General features: G+C 38.3%; 1 protein-coding gene across 2 annotated transcripts in view; it reads left to right on the top strand.

The window, feature by feature from the left end:
* Positions 1-7563: 7563 nt before the first annotated feature.
* LOC124621930 (protein pygopus) overlaps positions 7564-23081 on the top strand; it is a 64913-nt gene continuing 49395 nt past the window's right edge. The window contains exons 1-5 of one of the 2 annotated variants that reach the window (XM_047147437.1): positions 7564-7877; positions 8094-8206; positions 8297-8416; positions 9679-9842; positions 19733-20724. In XM_047147437.1, coding sequence (XP_047003393.1) covers positions 8169-8206; positions 8297-8416; positions 9679-9842; positions 19733-20724 — 1314 coding nt within the window. In that variant the 5' untranslated portion in view covers positions 7564-7877; positions 8094-8168. Of the gene's footprint in view, positions 7988-8093; positions 8207-8296; positions 8417-9678; positions 9843-19732; positions 20725-23081 lie in introns of both variants that reach the window. The other variant, XM_047147436.1, reaches the window with a different exon arrangement.

The raw sequence follows: 23081 nt of genomic DNA, 5'->3' as shown, positions 1-23081 counted from the left end.
GTCTAACAGTTCCTGTAAAGATATTCATCTATAGAGTAGGAGGAGTTGCCTATCAAAAAGTCTTTCAAACTTTGTTTAAAATGCGCTTTATCTGAAACAAAGTTAGCTATTACCATCACTGTTAGTTCATAGATTTTCCAGTTTAAGTCTATCATGAATACATTTTTATATGTATGGGAGGATGTGTTATTGTAAAGCTGTATGACATGATACATACAGTCCTTACTCTGTAATGTATAAATAGCTTTTAGTAGACAAGCAGTTTTACTCCAGAATATCACCCCATATGCTACACAGGACTGGAAGTGAACAAAGTATGTCATTCTAACATGTTTTGGGGGCAAACCTTCAAAATGATTCTCAGAGCAAAAAACCACAAAACTATGTCTGGTGTGCGTGTGTTTTTTTTTTCCTTCCCCCTTACAAGAAGTCAGTATGATGCTGAACGTGTTTGTAGGTTTAAAAATAACATACACTGCATATGTGAAAACATTTTATTTATTTATTTTTTTATTTATTATTTATTTATTTATCTCTTGTTCCGGTGATCCATGTTGTGACAGTATCACAGGATATGGAACGTGTCAATTTTACAAGCTTTTGGCCAGAATTTATGGTAATACATAAAACAAAACAAAAACAGTAAACAGTAACTTAGGTCCCACTACAAAAAAATACATTTTAGATATAGATAGAGATTACAAAACAAAAAACAGTGAACAGTAACTTAGGTCCCACTACAAAAATACATTTTAGAGAGAGATAAAGATTACAAAATAATAAGTGTTACAAAGAAATAAATATTGCAAAATATATGTTCACAATAAAAATATTCGGTATTACAAACACAAATTTGGGCATTTCACAATACAAGAGATGTTAAACACTGTAGTTCAGGAACTCTTCTAATGTATAAAATGATCCTTGCAATAGGAACTGCCTTAAGGTTTTTTTGAACAGGAGATCATCATCTATCAAACACTTAATTCTTGAAGGGAGGGCATTAAAAATCTTACAGCCACTGAAATGGACTCCTTTCTGCACCATACTTAGATTTGGCTGTTCATAGTGGATATCATGTTTCCTTCTAGTATTGTGACTGTGATATGCACTATTCAGCTTAAAGATGGATTTTTCTTTCCTTATGAAGCACATCAATGAGAATATATATTGCGCAGTGGATGTAAGTATTTCAAGCTTCTTAAAAAGATTCCTGCATGTGGCTCTAGGATTGACTCCACACATGATCCTTATGGCTCTTTTTTGTACACACAGTACTTTTTTAGCCAGTGGCTGATTTCCCCAAAATATAATTCCAAATGCCATAATTGCATGAAAGTAACCATAATATGCTGACTTCATGGTTTCCATATTTCTATAAGAAGAAACAATGCGCAATGCATATGTTGCTGAACTTAGTCTTTTGCACAGATCCACGATGTGGCTGGACCAATTCAGTTTGCTATCAATATGCAAGCCTAGGTATTTTGAGGAATCTACCCTGTTCATTGTCTGCTCACCTACCTTTACAAATATTTCCTCATCTTTGGATGTTTTGTGGAACTGAATGTAGTTTGTTTTACAGTAATTTAAAATAAGACCATTAATGTTGAACCAGTTCACCGTTTCATTTAAAATCTTATTTGCCGTTACCTCAAGCTTATCTTCCGAATTATCAATAAGTAGTGTAGTGTCATCCGCGAAAATGGTGAATCTACAATATTCCGTAGAGAGAGGAAGATCATTTATAAATATAATAAAAAGTAGGGGGCCCAGAACTGAGCCCTGCGGCACTCCACATGAGATGGTACCCCATTCTGAAGATATAGGGACACCAACTTGACTATCTACTACAACTTTTTGTTTTCTGTTTGACAGATATGAGTCGAGCCATTTCCCTGCTGCACAACTTATACCGAGATGTGCAGCTTTTTGTAAAAGAATTTGGTGATTTACACAGTCAAATGCTTTTGTTAGGTCACAAAATATGCCAATCACTTTCAGTTTTTTGTTGATAGATTCCAAGAGTTTGCCAGTAAATGCAAATATTGCATCTTCTGTTGACAAACCTTTCTGAAACCCAAATTGACTTTTGCTGAAGCTATTGTGTTCACTGAGATGCTTAACTATCCTGGCATGCATTAGTTTCTCTAAAACTTTCGAAAAGCTTGTCAGTAGTGATATTGGCCTATAGTTAGCAGTATCCGTCTTATCCCCCTTCTTATACAGCGGTTTTACAACTGCATACTTAAGCCTCTCAGGAACTATTCCTTGCTTAAGTGATGCATCAAAAATGTGGCAAAGGACTTTACTTACATGGCTGGAGCAGTATTTTAATAATTTGTTAGAAATGTTGTCAATTCCAGCAGAGTTTTTACTTTTCAGGGATTTAATAACTCTTTCAATTTCTTGAACAGTGACTGTTTTTACCTTCATGTGTTGCACTAAACCAGGTACTCTAGCTTTCAAAAGATTGATGGCTTGCTTCATGGACCCTTGTAAACCTATTTTTTCTGTTACTGTTAAAAAATTGTAGTTGAATGTGTCTGCAACTGTTTTTGGATCGCTAACAAGATTACCCTCACTTTTGATTTGGATATTTTCACTACAAACTGCATTTTTCCCGGTTTCCTTCTTTACAAATTTCCAGATAGTTTTTACTTTATTGCTTGAGTTGTCAATTTCTGCCTTCAAGCACATGTTCTTTGCTGCCTGAATTGTCTTATTCAGAACTTTACTGTAGATTTTATAGTGTGTAATCCTACTGTTATCATTTGAACTCCTGGCTGCAGCATATAGTTCTCTTCTTGTTTTACAAGAGATTTTGATGCCTTTAGTAATCCAAGGCTTGTTTCCAGATTTGCACAGGTTTTCTCTCACTGATTTTTTAGGAAATGCTTCTTCAAAAAGGCTTGTAACTTCATTGATAAATATATTAAATTTTGAATTAACACCAACTGTAGCATATACAGGAGACCAGTCCACAAGCCGTAATTGCTGATTAAAGGTTTCAGTGGTGTGTCTGTTTATAATCCTAAATGTTTTCCAAATGAAATTTTCTTTTCTTCGTACATTCATTTGGTTTAGAGTGAGGAATTGCCCTTCATGATCAGAGAGACCATTTATAATATTTTTCATGGTTAAATTATTGCAAATATCCTTATCTACAAATACATTATCTATTAAAGTGCTAGAGCTGGCAGTTACTCTAGTTGGAGTGTTCACAAGTGGTACTAAATTGTAACAGTACATTAAATGTTCAAAATCTGTCTTGTTTCTATTTTCTGTTAAAAGGTCCACATTGAAGTCACCCATAACAATGATAGATTTAGTTTTCCTACATAGGTGGACCAGAAGTGATTCAGTTTGTCTTAGAAATACATTTAGATTTCCAGCAGGTGCCCTGTAAACAGCCAGAACAATAACAGTTGCACTATCTGCTGTTAACTCAATGCCACACACCTCAAAATGTTGTTCATCACAGTATTTGCTTAAATCTAGGGATTTATACACTATATTATTTTTTATAAATATTGCAACACCACCTTTTTCCATAACAGATCTACAGTAATGAGTAGCTAAACTAAAGTTCTCAATCTGTATCATGTGGATCCCATTCTTAACGTGATGTTCTGAGAAACACAGTATATCAGGCTCACTTTCACACTCGTCTTTTAAATTTATTAGCAACTGGTCTATTTTATTCTTGAGGCTACATATATTTTGGTGGAATAAAGACAAAGTTTGATTTTTCCTCACCTCTGCATTTGCGTGATGTTTGCTAGGAATGGCTTTTTTCAGTACATTAGTTGATAGTATTGCTTGGGGTGTGGAAAACTCATATTGAACACACGAGAGAGATGCTTCACGCAACTTTGAATCCTCATCTCTCGTGTTACTCACCATAAAAAATGCTGAGTTGGACATTTACGTGGCTCTTCTTCTCTCTTTTTTTTTAAATCTAAAACAAATAATTGTTGAATGTAACTCAACCACATACATAATATCTACTTGGAAATTCAGCTCAAGAGTAGCAGTCGTCAAGTAGAAATGACTTGAGTTTGTTTGTGAAACTTCCATTGCCTGACTGATTCACAAGGGAAGTGGTCAAATATTTTTATAGCTGCACACTTTGCTCCTTTCTGTGAAAGAGTAAGTTTAAGATGTGGATAATGGAGACTGTTTTTGGTCACAGTAATTATTTATGATGCTACTTTTCAAACAGTGCCTGTTTATTCATAATGGAGAAAATGTATTTTGTGGCTGCTATTAGTATGCCTAATTTTTTTAAACTGTTATCCACCGACATCAGAGGATAGACACCTGGTATTTATTACCCTTACAGCACATTTCTGTGCGACAAAGATTACGAATGGAAATATGAAAAATAACATAATTTTTTAAAGTTTTTATGATCGAAATTGGCAATCATGTATAGAGTAAATGTTGCCGACCCCAAATGTTTGACAAAAGAGGCTTATTTTCTGCCTGTCAATTGATATTTTTATTTCACACTGACTGGTTTTGGGCAATGTCACCCATCAGCAGGTCTGTTAAACAATGAAAATAAACTTCAATTGGATTTTACACTACGACAAAAAATTGTATCTAATCTTAATACAAAAAAATAAGCCTATTTTGTATAAATAAAGATTGTGGATAACTTTCCCGAAGCAAATGTGTCCAATTTTGATAAACCAAGTGTTTCAGAGTACCTATAATACATAATTTCCAAATTAAGTTCTGATTAATATGTTGCTGTTGTGGCCTTCAGTTCCAAGACTGGTTTGATGCAACTCTGTCCTGTGCAAGCCTCTTCATCTCTGAACAACTACTGCAACTTACAGCTTTCTTAACCTCCTTACTGTATTCACCTCTCGGTGCCCTACTACAGTTCCCCCTCCCCCAATTCCTCCCAATACTAGATTGATAATTCCTTTATGTTTCAGAATGATTCCTACAACGGATCACTTCCTTTACTCAAATAATGCCAAAAATTTCTTTGTTCACCAGTTCCATTCAGTACCTCCTCATTGGTTATATGACCTACCCACCTGATCTTCGGCATTCTTCTGTAGGACAACATTTCAAAAGCTTCTATTGTCTTTGTATCTGAACTGTTTATCATACACATTTTACTTCCTAACACTTAAACCTATATTTGATGTTAAGGAATTTCTCCTCTTCAGAAATGCTTTTCTTTCCATTGTCAATCTATGTTTTATATCCTTTCTACTTTGGCCATCATTAGTTATTCTGCTGGCCAAACAGCAAAATTCATTTACATTCCACACATAGCTACAGAAGCATTTACAGAGCACTTCTACTGTATCTGAATGCATTGCAATACGTTTCACGGTATAAGGTATGCCAATCATGTATGATACATGAAGCAATACCTTTTTTTTGTTGTTTCAATGAATGTTAACTTCAAATGTTAATACCATTACAACTCATCTTTCCAGAGAACTGTAAACTGAAAATACAAACAATTAGAGAAATTAAAAGAAATGCGTCATTAATGTCAGGTTTTTCTAAATAGAAAGGCTAGCTGTCTTCCTGATTAAAAATGCCTTGTACAAGAATGAAATAAGCTGTGGGATATTCTTAGATTTATCTAATGGGTTTGATTTAATCAGCCATGACTTATTGCTTATGAAACTAGAATTTCATGGGGTCGGGGGACTCGCCTTCAATGGTTAAAGTCTTATATTTCTTATAGACAACAGAGAGTACAAACTGACATTTGCAGAAACAGTGGTGTTTGCTGATGACACTAGCATTTTAATAAAAGGATACACCGTGGATGGATAATCTACAGCAGTGTCTCTAGGGCAATAAATGAGACAGGAAAATGGTTTAGCAATACTGCTTTGATCATAAATAAGGATAAAACGGTATTGATGAATTTCAGTAATATTAAAAGTAAAGCTAGATGAAAAGTAAAAGCACATTTAGGGAACTATGTTATTGCACAAGCTCCATACATAAAATTCTTAGGTATATGGGTGGACGAGCACTTGAGATGGGAAAAGTATCTAGAAGTTTTGAGTAGAAAACTACATAAATGCTGCTATGTGCTAAGAATGCTTCGGGGCTGTTGCAACACTGAATCATTGCTGTGTGCCTATTATGCTTATATGAACAGTATGCTTATGGTGTGATCTTCTAGGGAAATGCAGGTATGGCAAAACAAGCTTTCAAACCTCCAAAAAGAGCTATTAGAATAATGAAATAATTTAAAATAATTACTCTTCCTAGATTATACATCTATGAATGTGTCTGCTTTCTGAAAACTCACCAGGAATTTTCAACATTAAATAATCAGGTTCATAACCGTGAGACAAGGATGAGACGAAGATGTCCCATACTCCCGAGGAACGTAGGAGGCGATGCGCGAGACCCACACTGCCTACTAGGCAAGGTCATAGCGGTGGTGGTTGACAAGAAGAGAGACGATTTTCACATAGACACCCAGAAAGGAGCACTCTACCAAAAAAGTGTAAACTACCAGCCCAAAATAGTTTTTAGTGCATTGCCTGCTACAATACAAAAAATTAAAGAAATTCATAAATTCAAGGTTTACTAACACACAATTTCAGAACACTGAAGAATAAAATAGTTGTATTTATTATCCAGGTTTTGAAACAAATTATATATAAGAAATTATATTGTAATTGACGACACCCATACAATGTATATTGTTGACGGATGAATAAAGAGATTGATTCATTGATTGGTTAATAATTATGTCATAAACGATTAACAACAATGATGTGCAAAAAGACAACGGGAAGACGATGGTACCACTCATCCTGTCACATCAAAGTTCAGTAACTCGTGTAACAAACAGTATATTCAACTTGTTGAGACAGGCAACTGACTTTAGCACCCATTTTCGATCTCCACTTTATATATTCTGTTGTTTGAAGCTCCAATACAAACCGTATTTCCGTCTATGATCACTGGCTTTTGATGCGGATTGGACTATTCAAGAAACGCGAAAAAAAAACCGAAATCACAACAAAAGCCTTTTTTTCTTTTATCAGATATCTACAAGAATCATTCTTGGATTAATGAACATTGCCGTCCCATGCTCTTAACTTCTATTGTCCATTGATAAGCATTAAATGCACCACCTTGTACGATTCATCATTAAGTTTTTTGTGTTAACCTTTCGTGCATATGTCCTAAGTTACATATTTTGATAGATTACTGTCGAGCTCGTAAGACGACAAGAAAAGCGCCACATTCGAGACAAATGAATCGTAGAATGGACTTCTACGTTACTACACCTTTGAGGCAATCTTCTACTGGCATTGACGGCCGAAGACCCAGCTATAATACTTCCATTTTTAACATAAACGAGCTATGTATCTAGCGTTCATCGTAGTTATGCTGACTGTATTCCGGCAACTTTATCCATAAATTCACATACGCGATTAGCAATAGATACCACCAGTGAACCGCAACACTTCCGATTATAGCTAAATTAAGCAAAGAGATTGAATACTGTCATTTCTGTTGTTCAGCAGAGGCGGTATGAAACATATCACTTCGGTCTGTGCAATCTCTCTGATTCGTGCTTGCCTGCCTGCTTGGAGAAAATAGACAATGGCGACAAGCAAGTGGCGTGTGTTTGGCTGTGGCAAAGTTTAAATAATCCTTTATGTCTGTTGCATCTTTGCGTTTTTACTTTCCTGTTGCCCCTATCATCTCACAACGATATCAAGGGACGCTATCACGGTTGAAACGAATGCAAGTTCTGTGTAAGAACTTGTGAAGAGTAAAGGTATTTGTGTCCAAGCTACAGGCCCGCACCCGAAAAGTGACAAATGCAACTGATTGAGACACAGTGTTGGAACTAAAATGTTAAAGTAAGTCGATCTTACTTATGTTGCCATTGTATTATAGACAATATGCTCCGTGTTGAAAGTGTTGATGCAGTTTCATGTTTGCGTCAAGTTCGTGCAAGACAGATTGAAAGGTTAGGTGCTAGCGGACGTACGCTACTTCTACTTCATTCATGTCATGTTCAATCAGTGGACGTTGCAGCAGTGTTTACATTGTAGCTCTCAATCTTCTTGTTGCAGGATAACGTTTATTTATAATTTGAGAACAGACAGAGGAGGTTAAGGAATATCAGAGGGATGGTAAAGTGAAGGGACATGAGCCATAACATTGCAGGGATGGCGCCCTTTGTGAGGTATGACGAGCTGTTGAATACTACTTATTTCTTAATTATTTTATTGCTGTCTTTAGAGAGGTTGCAGATTGTCACAACCAACTGTTTCAGCATGCCAAGGGGGAGGAACCACATGTATTTCCAGGGCCCTGGGGGAGAGCCGCAACACATTCAGCGAGGACCCTGTTTTCATGATGAAAGGAATGATAAACATCTGCCGAATGCATGTGGGTAAGTCACCAGTTGCTGTTGTACTCAAGTTTTTGTGTAGTTCTGTTATCAACAATGGGACAGAATGGAAGATATAACTTTCATTTGTCTCTGGTACTACATTTTTTGTAGCTTTTATACACTTCAAGACCTTGCCATTAAATGTAGAAAGACAAGTAAATTATAGAATGTTCACTTTCCTCCCAAAAAATGTGTTTTCATGGCAGTTGATACAGGATGATGTAAATATTGAGTTTGGTAGCAGCCAAGGAGTCAAAATAAGTTACTATCCCATCATATATTGGGAATCTCTGCAGTAAAAAAGCGAATATAATGGACTAGTGCATGAAGTGTTGCAGTAGTGAGGTTGTACAGTATCAAAAAGGAAATGAAGAGAAAGAAAACGTGTGGAATATCCTTTAGAAGGTTCTCATCTCAAGCTTCTTGTGGAAGTGTGTTGTACTTATTTCGAAGCGCACCATAAGTTTTGAACAGTCCAAGTTTAGTAGCCATTTCAGTGCCAAATTTGTTGTTTGTATATTTTAGTTATGTTTCAGCAATTCCATTATACAGAGGAAGAGTTCACATGAAGCCCATAAAATTGTATGGGGTACTAATTAATGTGCCTTCTGACTGTTTGTTAAACTTCTGTATTAGGGGTATATTTTGAGTGTCTGTTGATGAAGAAGTAAGTTGTATGCCATTTAGTTAATAGGAATGCAAATTTCAGATACAAATAAACTTTCTTTGCACTGCAACAATTGCTTAGTAAATATAGTTAAAATAATGAGCCCCACATAGCAGTTCCTCCTTTAATAAGATAAATAAAATTGTAACTGGATGTATTTCAGTAACTGAAGGAAAGTATGTTTTATTATTGTTTCGTGGCTTGCCCAACCAAAATCGTCACTATTCATTGCTCTATTAAGGCATTAATGTTCCGCGCTGTTTCGTCAGTCATTCTCTTGTGGAATGAAATAGTTTCCATGCACTTCAGTGTGTATAGAATATGTTTGTAGAAGTAAACGTAACAAAATGTTATTCAAGACAGTGTTCAGCATTGAAAATTAGATGAGCTTGCATGGTATTAGTTTTTGACTTTTAAAAATTTATGTATGTACTGTATCATGGTTCTTTTGTCAGCTGAATAAAACACCTGTGATCATGTGTTCTAATATGTCGTGGACCTTTTTTAGCTTGTAGTCAGAAGTGTTCTTAAGCATTAGCATGGTATGTGATGGTCTATGTTTGGTACTATTACCATTTTTATGAAAATTTTGCAGAATGCCACTTGGAGGACTTGGACCAGAATTCAAACCACCTGTGGTGGGAACTGTCCCTGATCCTCCACCTCCAAAAAAGAAGCGGCGATCATCAAACGCGAACACCACCCCTGTTGTACAGGCGCCTCCTCCAATGCAAGATCTCCTTCCACCACCTCTTACTGGTAATCAGACATAAATTTTAGATTTTTATAATTTCACATGTTTCTCAGTTACTGATATTGCACTGTTTTATTATTATTTTGAATGTAGCAGTTACAAACACTATGCAATAGAACAGAAAAAATAACAGAAAGAGTAGTATTTAATGCCATTTTCATAAAATAAACAGTTCAAGACTTCTTAATGAGTTACATGACATAAACTTGGAAACAAATACAATCACAAATGTGTTGATAAAATAAAAGTTCCCACCATTTGATCATGTGGCTTATGCCAATTGCTATGCATCACAAATGCAGTTTAACACTTTTCTTTTCTGTTAAAACAAAATTGTGATCATTGTTGTCATGTTGGTATTATACTTTGCTGTAGAGTGCCTGTTTTGTGCTCTACTGCCTATAAAATTGACCTGTCAATGCTTGAATGAATTCCTTGTTTTGAACATGGGATAATTTTAATTACTAATCAGACGTGCAGTTGCCAGGTGAGATGGCACCATGCACAAAATATGGGACTTGTATTGCCACACATTTAGTAGGAATAGTGTTCAAATCTTGGACTGGCTGTAGGTTCATTATGAGCTACGCCTTTGCATTAATGACCTCACTGTTGACATTGCGTTAGATTCTAACCCACATATTCAGTTTTCAATCCCAGCACTAAGTGTGTGAAATAGTTGTCGTGTCATGTGTATGGAAATGGAGCAGTGTTTATCTTTACTTGTCTGTGTAAATTATGTGAAAATACATTGTAAATTGCTCATAGTCAATGGGTGGACTTCATCTCCCCACAGTAGTACAAATGATGATATATCATGATGGGACAGTGACAAAAATTTGGAGTTGCAAGCAGGCAGGGCCAGGATATCTTTATGAAAGTGTCAGTTTGTACATTTGTATTCTCTTTTGAGTATTCTTTCAATGAGGCCTTCAGTAATAGGATTACTCCCTCCTTATGATTTATTTTCATTTGCTGTACCCCCTGTTTATTCCAAGAATCTTCCCTCTTTATGCGAAAACAATGAATGAATGTGCATTATCATAAATTTGTGATTCAGGCAACTGTGAACATTTCACAGAATCTTAAAAATCAACTGCAGAAACTAAAGGAATCAGTTTGTCTGATTTATTGTTACCACAGGTGTTTGGAAATGAGATTTATAATCATACCTGCCTCTCCTTGGGGGAGGATGCAAGGAATTATATATTCGTTCTTCTGGAATTGTACCAAGACATACAGATTTTGTGCGTACATACTGACTGAAAGTAAATCAATCATATCAGGTGTCAGTTCAAATTTTATTGCTTCAAGATAAACAAGAGAAGCTATGAATCAAAGATAGTAACAACAATAAAACTGTAAACAAACTATGATGTTTCGTGTAGTATGTCATGCACAGCTTCATTTCTCAACTGACTGCAGTAATATTCATGACATTTCTGCATAATCATCTCTTTTCACGCATTATGAGTGGATCCATAAGTTTTGTTGCTGCTGTTGAAGTTTTTTCTTGTATACCTTCAAAACACACATTTACCAAACGGCATCCCTTTCTAACAAAAATTGTCACTAAATGCTATTTCTTTTGTTTCATAGAATACTGAAAGAGATTTCAGGATTGCAAAGTGCTGGAAATCGGGGAATTTTGAACTTGTCAGGGAAATTCGTAAAAAAAAACTGGAAAAATCTCATTTTTGTCTCGGTAGATGAAATGGTTCGTTTACTGAGATGTCATGCATCACCGCTGGCTGGGCGCAGCTGAGATCGTGCACCACTTCCCTACTCCCTCATTCGTACTGCTTCTCCCCTTTCTACCACTCCTCTCAGCTTGCAGTCAGTGCTGCCACCACTTCTTTCCCCTAGCCTAGCAGCTGCCAACAAGAGGCACTGAGGCATGAGGAGTGCTTTGTTTGTATCCGATTGACACAAATTGTTGACGCAGCAGCCAGAGACAGTGGCTGTGTGTGCACAAGTTGTGTGTGAGTGATTGTGTGAATGTGTATCTGTTCTCATTTTCTGACGAAGGCAATGGCCGAAAATTTAGTTGTGAGACTGGACTGCAATTGTCTTCTCTACAAGCCTGTCTGTAGCTCAGTGATCATGTTTATGGTGAGTTGCTACCTATCCCCATTAGTATTGATTCTCAGAGTTTTTGTGTAAGTTATCTATTGCATGGATTGATCAACTCTGTCTCATTTCATCAACATGCTGGCTCTTGACACATGAATATCTGACCATATGAGTGGATTATTGCAATGGGCCAAAACCGCATGCCATTTCTGCAGGTATCTCCAGCGGATTGGGCTTGTCGATCTGAAGCCCATCGTTTCCCACTAATGTGCAGGCCTTGCCCATCGGATCTAGTCTACCTGCAGGCCGGGTCTTGTGTGTGGCATAATACGGCAGATTTTCGTGGTTTTTCCATGGACCTAGGACCCAGGTCCTCGTTGGCAGGGCGGAGGCCACGGGCGATGGACTTCATGAATTGCGACAGTGTGGCATTTTATAGACATCCTATTTATTGTAGTACATTTTTAAACTTCGAAAGTAGTTTATATATTAGAAAGTCTGGACAATAAGAAGAAGAAAATTGTGGCAGTCGCTGTCGATTTGTGTGCTATATACCCATATATTTCTCAAAAGAAAACTCGCACAATACTTGTAAGGTAATAGAGATAACACAATGGATGATAACCAACAATAACGAACCAGCATTTTCTTCGTTGGTCTACACAACTCATTCCTGCCTTATCCACCTCTTTCAAGAGGCCTGCACTTTCCTGGGGTTATTTCTGAAATCAGTGAAGATATTTGAAATCTGTCTTGTGACCCCAAGGAAATGCATATTTTTGGCACCAGATGTGTTTCGTTTTATTGAAATAAAATAACATCAGTGGTCTTAATGAAACATACATACCATTTGGCTTGCTTTCCCTATCTAACAACAGTTAATTACAAAAGACATTGATGCTACTACTTAAGATTTTTGCTCACACAGGGGAGAAATACAGAACTGCTTACACTTTTTTGTCAACTTAATGTTTTCATTTACCTTTGAGATCTCAACATTTGTCAGGGAAATAGGCTAAAACTTTCCTGGAAATCAGGGAAATATCAGGGAATTTCATTTGGGGAAACTTGTGGTAAACCTGGGTTTCCTTCTTTGTGGAATTGCATTGGAATTTTGGAGAAACCTTTCTGATAATTTTTAAAGTTTAAAAAAATCATTGTACGGCATAGCGTGGATGACGAAAGGACAAAGGTTCTTCTGGAAGTTCGAATGGTTAGCACCAATCCTGCAGGGTGGTACGCTGGTACATTCTGCTGTCTGAATTTCGCAGTGCCTAAAATACTGTCACTTTCAATTTTGTTCATCTTATTTCCAGTATGTCATCTGAAGTATCATTTAAACTGACACTATGGATTTGCTGTGAAAAGAGTTTTGTTACTTGCCTGGCTAAAAGTATGTAGCAAGACATTACACTCCTGGTCACCTTTGGCTCTCTGGTTCTTACTCAAAAACTTTAACTCTCTCTAATCCAATTTTTGTACTCATTGTGTTCTCCCCAACTCATTTATTTTATGCGGGTAAAGATGTAAGGGATCACCGGTTATTACACTACTGTTTTAAGAAAACATAATGCAATACGACGTCACTTCACAACTTTTTTCCCCCATTCTCCTTGATGTCAGACAATGAAGGTCTTCCTCTCTTCTTTGAATTTGTATTTCTCTCCTGGTCGACTAGCTGTCTGATTATATTTCCTTTACTGTAAAGATGAGTATGTAGATGTTCTCCACATTCATATTTTCTTATTGAGCAGAGGAGATAACTGTTCACTATAGCAACTTCAGTCAGCCAAAAGAATAATTTTTTCACCACATATGACTGTCTTGTAAAACCAAAGCAGTAACAGTACTGATCAGTCATGTTGACTTCTCCCATAAACTTAGTGTATTCCAAAGCAACGGTGGCTTGTGTATTCCAAAGTAACAGTGGCTTTCAGGAATTTCACGGGATATTTCTTCCTATAACCAGTGATCAGTTGGGTTTGAGGACCAAAGAATGTATTCAAAAATGTCACTAACCTCTTGTCACAGGATGAACGAGACATAACTCATATTCAGAAAGTTTCGTCATCGTCGAAGAGCATGGGAAATGCTTCCTAGAAATCATAGCTGTATCTGTTGGATGAAATTTCATTTTGTGCTATTCCCCAGGAAGTTTAAGGATTGTGTAGAACCTGTCAGTAAAGATGTGACAGCCAGGAACACCAGCACAAGCTAGCAATTGCTGTCCAAATGAACCACTGTTTGGGTTGCAAAAGATAAATGAAGACAAATTGGACTTCCTGTAGTTGTCGTTCCATAATGTGGAATATGAGAAAAATGTAACAGTTTGCTGAATCGCACAGCCCAGAAAACTCATAAACCCCGCATCTTAGATGTCCTTGGGTTGTAGCACTTGAATTGGATACTCCCTTTGAATACCATAGCCAAATTCCTTTTTGGTGCATAAAGTTCTTTGCATTTACTGTTAATGTACTCACTAATGTTCTTCACCTTGCTCCCTCTCATATGTTGACACCCATGAGCTGTGACAGGTGGAACTAAATGCAACATCCAAAATATTTGGGGACGGGGATTGGAAATGGAGACAAGAGAGAACATGGTTGAAATATGGAGTTCGTTCTTGCTAGTCTCCTGTAAAATAACTAATTAACTTTGCATTCAAATTCATGGCTGTGCCCAATATTACATATAGGAAAGCCTTCAATTCTTCTAATGAAACATCCCTCTATGATTGCCAGATTGAATGTTTTGTAAGTGGAGTAACTTTGTGTCCTTTCTTTAGCATACATGTTTCTACCATGCACAATTTCACTAAGATTGTCAATGAAGAAGAGTTGGAAATATGCAAGTTTGGATTTTGGTTGAACACCATGATGAATGGTGAAAACTTGCTGTGTGACAGAAAAAGGAAATTTCACTAGATCAGCATCTCTATCATGATAAACCTTCCACATACAGGTTGTCTCTCTCAATCAATTTACAAGGTTGTCTCTCTCAATCAATTTACACTCTGTCTGTAGATTCTGATCCAATAGAACTTACATCACTGCACACGGCAGAAGTTTCTCCCAGATCATTTCATCACTAAATTCTCCTTAGTGCTCAGTATCTTCCAGAAGCCACTTGGCAATGTCATCACTTACATGTTTTCAGTTGGCTTTTACCTTACTACAAGCATGCGAATGCAGCACACTTTGAGTTGTCAGATCTTTGTACAAAGTGCTGCCATGCATCTTGTGAATTCCAACAAGGGAGTAGATTGAGGCACAATAACAGAAATGTGTCTGACATCGTTTAACATGTCGGACATAGTCCAACAGTGGATCTGAAAGGATTAATGTGCTGGTGCATAAACTAAGTTGACACTCGGCACAGTGGCTGTTGGGAGTGACTGTAAAGGCATTTCCCATTTACAGTCAATCCCAGCAGCCACCCACCGAGTGTCGACTTAGTTTGTGTTCACTATAGCTGAATGTCCATATTTAACTGCCATTTGTTAATTTTGAAATAATTCCTGTAAATAATTTAGGAATAAAGATTACAGCTCACCGAATAGTAAGGGTGTTGAGACTTCAGTGGGCACACAAGGAAGACTGAAATTGTACTAGCTTTCACATGAATTTTTTTTCAAGCTAGAGCATGCACCTGTTTCCACAATTTCTCCCCCCTACCCTACTTAAAACCTAGTACAGTTACATTGTGCCAGCCACTCCACATCACTGTTGTCATGTGCTGCACAGTCACTGGTGCTATTGCCTATGTGTCGCATAACTGTCTTGTGCATCTGCTGCATGCCTCGGAGCCATCAACCATCCTTCTCCAACCCTCACTCCCTGCTCCCCACCACCTCCTTTCTTTCTCCTCTCTCCCACTCCACTCTGCTAGAACCCCCCCCCCCCCCCCCAACACACACACACACACACACACACACACACACACACACACACACCTTGCCATTACTGTATTTCAATATTTCTACATTTTTTTTTTTTTTTTGTCTTAAGTAATGTTCCAAAATTCTTTAATGATTTGCATTTGATCATACTAAGAGTCACCAGTGACTAATATCTACATCGATACTCCACAAGCCACTGTACAGTGCTTTGCTGAGGGTACCTTGTATCATTACTAGTCATTTCCTTTCCTGTTCCACTGGGGAATAGAGCAAGGGGAAAATAACTATTTGCCTCCATATGAGCCCTAATCTCTCGCATATTATCTTTGGGGTCTACGAGCAATGTATGTTGTTGGCAGTAGAATTGTGTGGCAGTCAGCTTCAGATGCTGGTTCTCAAAATTTTCTCAGTGGTGTTTCTCAAAAAGAACATCTCCTTTTCCCCAGAAGCACATTCGTAACATGTTTTTTCAAACCTACTGTAACAAATCTAGTAGCCCGCCTCTGAATTGCTTCAGTGTCTTCCTACAGTCCGACCCTGTATGGATCCCAAACATTCGAGCGGTACTCAGAATAGGTCACACCAGTGTCCTATATGCAGTCCCCTTTACAGGTTCTAAAATTCTCCCAACAAACCAAAGTCAACCATTCCGCTTCCCTACCACAGTTCTCAGATGCTTGTTCCATTTCATATTGTTTTGCAACGTCACATTCAGATATTTAAAAGACTTGACTACACCAAGCAGGACACTAGTAATACTGTATCTGAACTTTACAGGTTTGCTCTTCCATCTAATCTGCATTAACTTACTTTTTCCACATTTAGAGTTAGCTGTCATTCATCAAGCCAACTAGATATTTTGTCTAAGTTGTCTTGTATCTTCCTACAGTAACTCAACTTCAACATCTTAACTATACACCACAGAATCATCAGCAAACAACTGAACTGTAGATTGCTGCCCACACTGTCTGCAAATTATTTGTGTATGTGGGGAACAACAGTGGTCCTATCACACTTCCCTGGGGCACTTCTGCCGATAACCTTGACTTTGATGAACACTCACCGTTGAGGGCAACTTACTGGGTTCTATTAATTATGAAGTCTTCGAACCACTCGCATATCTGTGAACTTATGCCACATTCTCATACCTTCTTTAACAGCCTTCAATGAGGCACTGTGTCAGGTGCTTTCTGGAAATCTAGAAGTATGAAATCTTCCTGTTGCCCTTCATCCAGAGTTCACAGTGTATTTTGTGAGAAAAGGACAAGCTAAGTTTTTCATGAATGAAGCTTTCTAAAACCACGCCAACTCATGGACATAAATGTCTCTGTCTCAAGAAATTTTAATATATTCGAACTGAGAATATGTTCAAGGATTGTGCAGCAAACAAAAGTTGGGGGTATTGGTCTGTAATTCTGTGAGTCCTTTCTTTTACCATTCTTATATACTGGAGTCACCTCGTGTCCCCCCCACCCCCCCACCCCTCCAGGTGGAACACTAGCCATTTATGTGTTGTCAGTGACTCTTCTCCTAACGTTTGCATTCTGTCAGTTCTTGCTATTACCATGTATTGGGTATAGCATGTGAATCTTTGTCTTGTGAAAGTTGTAAATAACTGATGTTTGAAGGTCTCCTCCTTAGGAGCTTCTTTTCAAAAATGTCAGTTGAGAATTTTAATAGCTTGTGAAGAATGAGTCTTGGCAGCTGTTACAGTATGACAGAATCTGACAGTTCTTTGCATTTACAATTTTCTGTGTGTTCATGTCTGTCAGTTCTTTCTTGTTGGACCATTATTAAGATTGTTATCTGACTTAAGAGTCCTCAGGCCGAACTCTACAATCTGTGGAATCACTAAAGTCAGAAAATTTAAAGTTACTACTGAATGTCACTCAAAATCATTTGGAAAAATGTAAAACCTTAAAATTGTTGACACTTGTACCTCTGTAGTCATCACCCATATCCTTTGTGTTGTTTCTCAATACGCCTGATTCAGATTGTCAACCCACTGTCCCTTCCTAACTCATCTTTACTGTAACTAGACTCTGAGTAAGTATGTGACCAAGCTAACAGATCTACATCTGTTTACACGTATACTCTGCCAATCACTGTCACGTTCCTGGTCGAAGGTTCATCGAACCACTTTTGCACTGTCTCTTCTGTTCCATCCCTGAACAGTTAGTAATCTAACAACACTTAAAGTACCAGGCACTGGAGTGATAAACTGAATTTTCACAGAAAAAAGTTCAAAGTTTCATCTGCAGGGACAAACACACATATTTGTCATTTCTGATGTTCATGTACATACACTGCGAGACTCTGGTGGCAAGTAAACAGAAAACCCAGACCACATATTGCATACAAATTAGTCACTCACCAAAATGGCTTTTGGCTTTGAGATGATCACATTACTAATGTTTCAACATAGATAGTGCAAACATGCTGTATATCCCAATAAAAGAGGTGCCTTTAAGCAGTAAAATTGGAAAATGCAGAAAGGGCCATCCACATAATGTATCATTAATAAATTTCACCACAAAAGGCACAAAAATGTTACACAAGTACACTGATTATTACCAGATATGAATGTGTGGCAATACCGGAATGTGAAGAAAATGTCATCCTGAAAATGTAAATAATTCCAATGTTAGTTTGTTATTATTTCTCTTGATATTGAATCAAAAGCATCATTACGTTGTAGGCTTTACTAGTGTGTGTGTGTGTGTGTGTGTGTGTGTGTGTAATACATCTAATGAAGGGAGTATTGCTTATTCTCTGTATTCTCTAGTCCATTTTTTTAAGGCTATGGAGGCATCTAAAATCATTTGTCACAACATTTTTTGTCCCTTATTTGTATTGTTATTCCAGGCCAATGTTCTTGAACCTGTACCTCTTTCCTCCCTTAGGACTGAGCTAATTGATCAAAAACTTCCTTGATAGGCAGCAGGCATTGTGCATGTATAATCAGTTGCATAATCATCAGAATGAGTGAATATAGACTGATTTTTATGATATTATGAAACAAAAATAAGGTAATAATTTTTTTCAAAAAAATTTGTGTCTGTAATATGGTAATGATAACTGTTTTCCAGAATAAAAGTAACTATGGGTGTGATATCAGATGCTTCATGGAATAATAATTTGCAAACTGTGTACAACGAAGACTTTGAATATGTTATTCAATTCCATTTATGTGTAATGTTATTTCTGCGAAGGTTTTGTGTATATGGTGAACTCTAGTTATTAATAGAATTTGGTTGCATACATGAAATATTTAAAAATGGTGACAGTTTGGCAATCTGATGGATGTGCATTGCAGAAATAAATTGCACGACAGCAATGGATTTGGGATGGCGGTATCCAGATTGTTCCATGTTCGCTCCGTTCATACGATAGTGGGCAAAAACAGTTCAGGTCAGGGCAATTTTTACAATAAGCTTGATGGATGATTGGCCCTTGTTAATGAACATTGCAGACGATGATGTAAATGGCCACTGTTTTGTGCCATTTTGGCACTAAAGTTTTTGTAAACTTCCCTGGAGGTTTTGACAGAACACTTCCAGTCTTAAACTCTTGACCAAACAGTTCACTACATATTCTGTAGGAATTGTGCTTCTCACAACGCTTGACAGTGAACACATACTGTTTTAGCATGAGTGCCCTTTTGTGTTTCATTCAATTGGCTATTTAACACATATGCTCCTTCCAACCACTCAGATATATTAAAGTAGAAGAGTGAAAGGTATGTGCTAAGGTCTCATCAGGGGGTAGTTGCCGACATTGTGTTGATCAGTGAAGATACAACAGTTTGTTTCTAAAGATGTATATCATGTTAAAATTTCGTGTATTTGTCCCAAACTCTTTGTCATAGTATCAATATATGATTATATTGGCTTGATTTACAGATCAAAATAATGTGTTTTACAGGTTATGGTGATACCATTGTGGCGTCCAATCCTTTCGATGACACTCCACCCCAGATGTCGTCGATGAGCATGAGTCACAGCCATCACGTCCACATGAATCACCACCACCACCACCATCACATGGGTGGTCCTCCTATGGGAGGCATGAGTCCCATGGGCAACATGGGTGGGCCACCTATGGGCAGCAGTAGTCACATGAGTGGCCCACCGATGAACAACATGGGCAGCCACACCATGGGAGGACCCATCAGCAGTGGCCAGATGGGAGGTCCACCCATGAGCAGTGGTCCTCCGATGGGCAGTCCTATGAACAGCTGTCCTCCTATGGGAAGCCCCCTGAACAGCGGAACTATGGGTGGTCCCATGAGTACGAGTGGTCCTATTGGTAGTCCAATGAACAACATGGGTAGCACAATGATGAGTGGAAGTTCAATGGGCAGTCCAATGGGTGGCCCAATGGGAAGCCCAATGAGTGGTATGGGTGGTCCTACAATGAACAGTAGTCATATGAATAATGGTCCAATGGGTGGACCATTGAACAGCAGTCACTTAGGAGGTCCTTCCATGAACAACATGGGTGGTCCAATAGGTGGTCCACCAATGAACAGTAGTCCGTTAAGTGGTCCTCCAATGAACAGTAGTCCCATGGGTGGCCCAGCAATGAGCAATAGTCCTATGGGGGGACCTCCAATGAACAATGGACCAATGGGTGGCCCATCTATGAACAGTTTGTGTGGTCCGCCAATGAACAGTGGTCATATGGGAGGTGGCATGAACGTCACACCGATGAACAACATGGGCTCAATGAGTCCTATGAATCACCACCATTCTCCGCACCCTCATCCTATGGGAAACATGGGACCTATGGGTGCTATGAGTGGTAACATGGCTCCTAACATGCATCCCATGGGGATGCATGGACCATCACATCCACCGCATGGCTTCCCTGGACCTGGTATGGGGCCAAAGCCAATGCCAGTCTCAGCGGGAAAGGTAAGTACAGAGATATCTAAATTTTATTGTAATTAAATGGATATTTTAATTGTGTTTTTCATTTTGATCTGTTGCTCTTTCTTAATAATGCTTGGTGCAGGTTTATTCTGCCTAAATGGACTGCAGAGGTGTGTGTGTGTGTGTGTGTGTGTGTGTGTGTGTGAGTGAGAGAGAGAGAGAGAGAGAGAGAGAGAGAGAGTGGATTTAACAACATGCGAGCTATATAGATTGTAGGTATTTATTTATTGATTCATCTATTTTTTCCCCCTCCAAACTTGAGAAGGAACGGAGTGCTATAGTTGTATAAATATTACAGTTAGGAAACTCACTCTTTCGCAGAGTGTGATTCAAATATTTGTAAAAGTAATTTCCAAGGCTAGTTTCAGAAAAAAATGTGAGCTACTGGCAGACTGAATTACTGAACCAGTCTGTGAACCTTGTGGAGGTGACAGTTTTTTGTTTGGGAAAACCTGGGGTGAGACCGGTTCCGTATCCAACGGACAGTACTTGGATGACAGGAGTAGACTCCTGGCTGAACACAGTTAGGTATCCATTTCTCAAAATGTGTGTTCATGTATTTGGAGCTTTTTAATTAGTAATAAATAAGGTGGTCTTGTATAGAGCTAAAAGAATCAGATTAATGATAAAACTTGGTACAAGATGTGCCATATGAAAAGTGTCCAAATAATTGCTTGCTGCAGTAACATGTTTTTCTTTTAAATGACATAGAAATGCTTAAAAGGGCATCTCCACAACTTCTGATATCCATTATTTTCTTAGGAAGGTCTGGAAAAGTAGAATTTTCCTGTTACCTTAATGTCTGTCACAGATGTATTATTTCCCACATTGTCGTCCCTGGTTTAAAATTTTTTAAACCATTGTGTGACTTAAATTTACTGTTGGGACTTGTTCCTTAGCTTCTTCAGAAAGCAGTGCATATGGCTGTATTTCTAGTCTTTAGTTAAATTTGTCCATAGAAATACATTCTCCTTTTGTTTAGCATTTTTCACACTGAATGGTAAAATTGATGCAGCCGGGTTTGGAGGTTATTGTGATGCTATTTCAGTGATTACCAAATCGAGTAAAACTTACAAGGAACTTAGCAGGATCAGCCCACTTGTCTTATAATGTTGCTTTCCCTCTGACCTTGATGTATGCCCCCATTCAGTTGGAAAAAGCACCGTAAAGTTTTTGCATCATCCCCTGAGGCAAGGTGGCCCACAAATTTTGTAACAGGTCCTTGATATACTGGACCGAGTTGACGTCAGAGCAGGTACCGCATGCATTACATTGGGGCCAAATCTGGGTTTCTTTTTGGCAGGAGTACGTCAACAGTTCATAGACATGTGTCATGTAGAAGAATGTTGTCCTGTAGTAAACTGACATTTCAATACAATCACATGAGAGGTAACACAAGATGTAGGATGTCTGTGACGTACAGTTGTGCCATCAGAGTTCCCTCACTTATCATCATCCTCATACCCAATGGGTCACCACGCTGTGATGCCAGGACTAAAATTGCTGTGTTTCTCCAATTCATTGAAAGAATGGGATGTCTTTGCTGGTTGCCACCGTGTTCACTGACTAGAGTCGTCCTCAGTAGTGCAGAACTGCTATTCTTTACTGATCACAATGCGATGCTATTTGTCAGGAGTCCACAGGTGGGAACAGGTTATTATGTGGTTGGTGAATAATAACTCTGTCTGATGTGGTTAGACTGTGTTGATCAGAACCTTGACAAGTATAATGCCCTTGTGATCCCATCTAATCTAACATCAGGACATTGTTGCAGCCAAGTGCCCTACAAATCTGGATATTGCATGATTCGACCAGCCAACCAAATGGACACATACAATGACAGTCACTTGCTGATAACACTGTCTCACATGAGTATGAGGTATCTGCATGCGCTTCACAGTGATCACTCAATATCTAGTGCTGCTCATGCCCCTGTAGACAAACAGCAGTCCCGGGTGTTAGAATAGGCCCGAGGTATTCCTGCCTGTCGTAAGAGGCGACTAAAAGGAGTCCCACATGTATCAGCCTTTATGTGATGGTCCCCTGTTGGGTTTGACCTCCATTTTTCAAAATTTTCCCGAAGAGCGAGCCAATTGGGGAAGGGCGCTTTACATAGTGCGCAGTGTCCAACATGCGCTGAGACCTCTCGCGTGCTTCTTTGGCATGGATCTGCACTTCCGCTCATTTTCCAGCTGTTGGGCGTTGTCACCCTCCTGGGTGCATTTTCCTCCATCCTCTGTGCAGTATCGCTTTCTGCACTGTTCATGATAATGGACTTCTTAGCTTGTTTGCGCCTGATATCCAGCACATTAGTCAGACTGTTGTGGTGGGGCCACCAT

This window comes from Schistocerca americana, chromosome 7 (assembly GCF_021461395.2).
Source record: "Schistocerca americana isolate TAMUIC-IGC-003095 chromosome 7, iqSchAmer2.1, whole genome shotgun sequence".
In the NCBI taxonomy this organism is placed as follows: Eukaryota; Metazoa; Arthropoda; class Insecta; order Orthoptera; family Acrididae; genus Schistocerca; species Schistocerca americana.
The sequence above is the reverse complement of the archived record's forward strand: the minus strand, read 5'-3'. Positions and strand labels throughout refer to the sequence as shown.